Genomic DNA, 4052 nt, shown 5'->3' with positions numbered 1-4052 from the left:
AAAAGAACAAAGCTGGAGGTTTAACACTACATGATCTTAAAATCTGCTGTAAAGCTACAGTTATTAACTTATGCTATAAAGATAGACAATAGATCAATGAAACAGAAAATGGAATCTAGAATTAGATCCACACATATATGAAAACTGATTTCAGCAATAATGCAAAGGCAATTCAATGGAGAAAAGATGATCCTTTCAACAAATAATGTATGAACAATCCATATGCAAGAAAATGAACTTCAATCCATACCTTGCACCATTTGTAAAAATTAACTCAAAATGAATCTTAAGTCTAAATGCAAACAATAAAACTGGGAAACTTTTAGAAGAAAACATAGGAGAAAATCTTAATGAACTTGATTTAGACAAAGATTTCTTATATATGGTACAATTGGTAAAAGAAAAATTGACCAGGTAGACTCCACCAAAATTAAAAATTTCTGCTCTTTGAAAGACACTTGAGAGAATAAAACCAGGTGGGGTAGTTGCTGCTTGTGATCTCAGCTACTTAAGAGGCTGAAGCAGGAGGATCACAAGTTCAAGGCTAACTTCAGCAATTTAGCAAGACCTTCAACAATTTAGTGAGACTTTTTCTTAAAATAAAAAAATAAGATTATGGCTGGAGGCCCCGCTTGGGCCGGGCGGACGGCCGGCCTCCCCTCGCCTTTCCTGCCCCGGCGGGGCCCCGCCCCGGGCTGCCGGGAGGCGACTCCTCGGATTCAAGATGACCAAAGAAGAACCTCTTCCAAAAAAGGTTCGACTCAGTGAAACAGACTTCAAAGTTATGGCACGAGATGAGTTAATTCTAAGATGGAAACAATATGAAGCTTATGTTCAAGCTTTGGAGGGCAAGTACACAGATCTTAACTCAAATGATGTAACAGGCTTAAGGGGGTCTGAAGAAAAACTAAGGCAACAGCAGCAGGAGTCTGCACGCAGGGAAAACATCCTTGTAATGCGACTAGCGACCAAGGAACAAGAGATGCAAGAGTGTACTACTCAAATTCAGTACCTCAAGCAAGTCCAGCAGCCGAGTGTCGTCCAACTGAGATCAACAATGGTAGACCCAATGATCAACTTGTTTTTCCTAAAAATGAAAGGCGAACTGGAACAGACTAAAGACAAACTGGAACAAGCCCAAAATGAACTGAGTGCCTGGAAGTTTATGCCTGATAGGTAAACAAATCATACTCCCCAGTCAAGACTTTCCTGACAGTCCCACGACAAGACAGCTGTGGTGGGACAGCCAAGTACTCCTTTCCACACCAAGACTCAGACTTTTTGAGGAAAAAAAAAAAAAAAGCCACATTCTTATACCGTGCAGCTTGTAATGGTTAATGTAAAACTTACCCGATGAACCTTGTGTTTCAGCTTTTTTCTCTTCCCCTTCCCCTTGCTTCTGAGGCCTGATGTCATCCGACTATTCCGAAGAAGAGGCCATCTCCGAAAAATTCCCCTTCTAGAACATGTAGACACTTGAGAAATGTTTCTGTTTGAAGAAAATAGAGGGAGAAACAGAAGTCTTAAGTCTGTGGCACACTGTGTCTTCAGACAGTTTGGAGGATTGAAAACCTAGAGATTTAAAATCATGAATTGAACATGTAAAAATTCCAGTAAAATGTAAAAACGGAATATGCATCGCTCTTAACCTTGAGCATAATGACTTAGAGACCCTGTGTATCAGTTTTGCCAATAAGACTGTGGACTTCATGATTGTTGTTGAACTTCTGGGTCAAAACTCAAATGAGGTGATTTTGCCTTTAAAGGGTTTTTTTGCTGAGAACCAACTTTAATAGTCATGAGAAAATCAAATAACAGATGTCCGTACAAGTAGTGCATATATCTAACCATTTAGCTTAGGGCTCTATATCACATGATGGAGCCTTAAATCAATGCGATTTTCATCAATGGTTTGTTCTTTGGTTGCAAAAACTAGACAGTCTTAACTGAGGACTGAATAAACATCAAGGTGTGGTATCCAACTTCAGGTTTAAACTGTTTGAAGCATTATAAACATTCATTTCACAACTAGATTGTATAAGGATATTGGCTGTGATGAGACTCACCGCATTATTTTTTCCAATAGTGAACTTTATGAAACCCCATCCCATTCAACAGGCACATGTCAAACGAGCATTGTTGTTGGTGTTAACGGGGGATGTGTTCCTTCATTGTATTTGGGCCTTTTGTATTACACTCTTGATATTAAATTAAATGTGGCTTGGAATAGTTGGGGTTTTTTTGTTTTGTTTTGTTGGTTTTTCTTTTGGGGGGGTTGTTTTTTTAAGTTCAAGGATACTATGATCTTTTTGTATTCTTAACATTTTAATTTTGGGGGGCTGTGGAGAGCGGATTCATTTTGGAAAATTGTTGCTGTGCTCTTCAAAGTGAAGGAAAAGTCTATCTCATTTTTAAAAGACCTACTTTATTCCATCTGGTATCATAAAAGACAAGGAGACTTGATACTTGTTACTTTTTGACACTTTGACCAGGATATTGTAGTAGAAATTAATGTGGGACAATCTCACAGGGTGTCTGCCAGAAGATTGGGGACATAATGTGTTGGAACTATGGGCTGGCCTAACTGAGACATTTTGTGAATTGAAAAAAGGTATAGTGACCATTTCTAGCAAATTCATTTGATCATTTAGATAAATGAGGCATTATTTTCTTCATGCTTCCATCCAATCCTGGAGGTGAATTTTTTTCGTCAGAACATTGTGTAAGTCACCAATTTGAATTTTCGCTTGGTGATAATGGAGTCTGAGATGAGTGGAAGATAAATGTTCCAGCTTGTCCCAACGTTTAAGTGCAGTTTTAACAAGGTTGACTTAAGTTCTCTCTTAATCATTCAAATCAATTGTAAATATCTTGTATGTTTATGCTTTAGGGAATTTGTAGGGCAGAGGGTGGGTTGAGGTGATTTGTGTTAAGCAAGAAATTTGCTTCTAAAAATTGTTTGTGAGGGTTGGAGGGTAAGTAAGGGAATCTGTTTGAAATTAGCTTATTGTGCCCACATTAATTCTTTTGTATTTATTTTGTGCCTTTTAAGATCACAGTAGACATGGCCTAAGTATATTTATAATAGGTCAAAATGTAGTTCATAAAATTTATCAAATAACATGAACTTAAATTTAGCCAGCATCTTTCTTTGCCACTTAGGTAACAGTCACTTTGAGGTCTGTGGGCTTTTATTCCTGTTATTGTTAAACTTTTAATTAACAAGATAATACATGCTTGTATGTAAAATTGAAACACTTGGAAAAAGGTGGAAATGAAAAGTGAGTGTCACTCCTGGATGTGACCTTTCTTCCACGTTCTGCTGTCCAGGAGCAGTAGCCCCTGTTAAATTTCTTGTATATCATCAAGATAATTTGTATGCATACACAATCATTTTATGTGTATTGATTTTAAACAGATGTGATCATATCATACATACAAATGACTTGTAGATCCCTTTTTTTTATCTCTTGGGCATTTTTTAGAACATAGAGATTACAATATTCTAATGGTTACATAGTATTTCCATTTTATTAAATAAGCATAATTTATTTTAATGAATTTTTTTTCTGTAAAATTAGGCTATCAGCCAAAGTTCATCGGGTACTATAAATACATCATTAATCTGAAACAAATAATGCTCCATCAATAATAACCACTGTGTATGATTTCAAAAAAAAATAAAAATAAATAAATAAATAAATAAATAAAAAGGACTGCGGATGTGGTTCAGCGGTAAAGCACCCTGTGCTTAAAGAGAGAGAAAATAAAACACAGGCTTCAGACAGAAAAGAAAAAAAAATCTGTGAATCATGTATCCAAAGAATTCTAAAAATAAGAAAACAAAACAAAAAAAATTAAAAATGGGTAAAAGACTTGAACATATATACTTCACCAGAGAAGACATATAGGTCGCAAATAAACATATGATGGTTTTCAACATCATTAATCATTAGGGAAATGAAAATTAAAACCACAATGAGACATCATTACACAACTTTAATGGTTAAAATTTTTAAAACTGACCATACAAAGTGTTTACAATTATGTGG

The 4052-nt window shown here is 35.9% G+C and overlaps 1 protein-coding gene across 1 annotated transcript; it reads left to right on the top strand.

The window, feature by feature from the left end:
• Nucleotides 1-703: 703 nt before the first annotated feature.
• Nucleotides 704-1901, top strand: LOC306655514 (pre-mRNA-splicing regulator WTAP-like). The gene is made up of 2 exons (XM_079130019.1): nucleotides 704-1176; nucleotides 1403-1901. The coding sequence occupies exons 1-2, from the start codon at nucleotides 725-727 to the stop codon at nucleotides 1461-1463; spliced, it is 513 nt and encodes a 170-aa protein (XP_078986145.1). The 5' UTR covers nucleotides 704-724; the 3' UTR covers nucleotides 1464-1901.
• The last annotated feature ends 2151 nt before the right edge of the window (nucleotides 1902-4052 follow it).

This window comes from Sciurus vulgaris (genome assembly GCF_902686455.1).
Source record: "Sciurus vulgaris genome assembly, chromosome: 2".
Lineage (NCBI taxonomy): Eukaryota > Metazoa > Chordata > Mammalia > Rodentia > Sciuridae > Sciurus > Sciurus vulgaris.
This window is presented reverse-complemented; position numbering and strand designations above follow the sequence as displayed.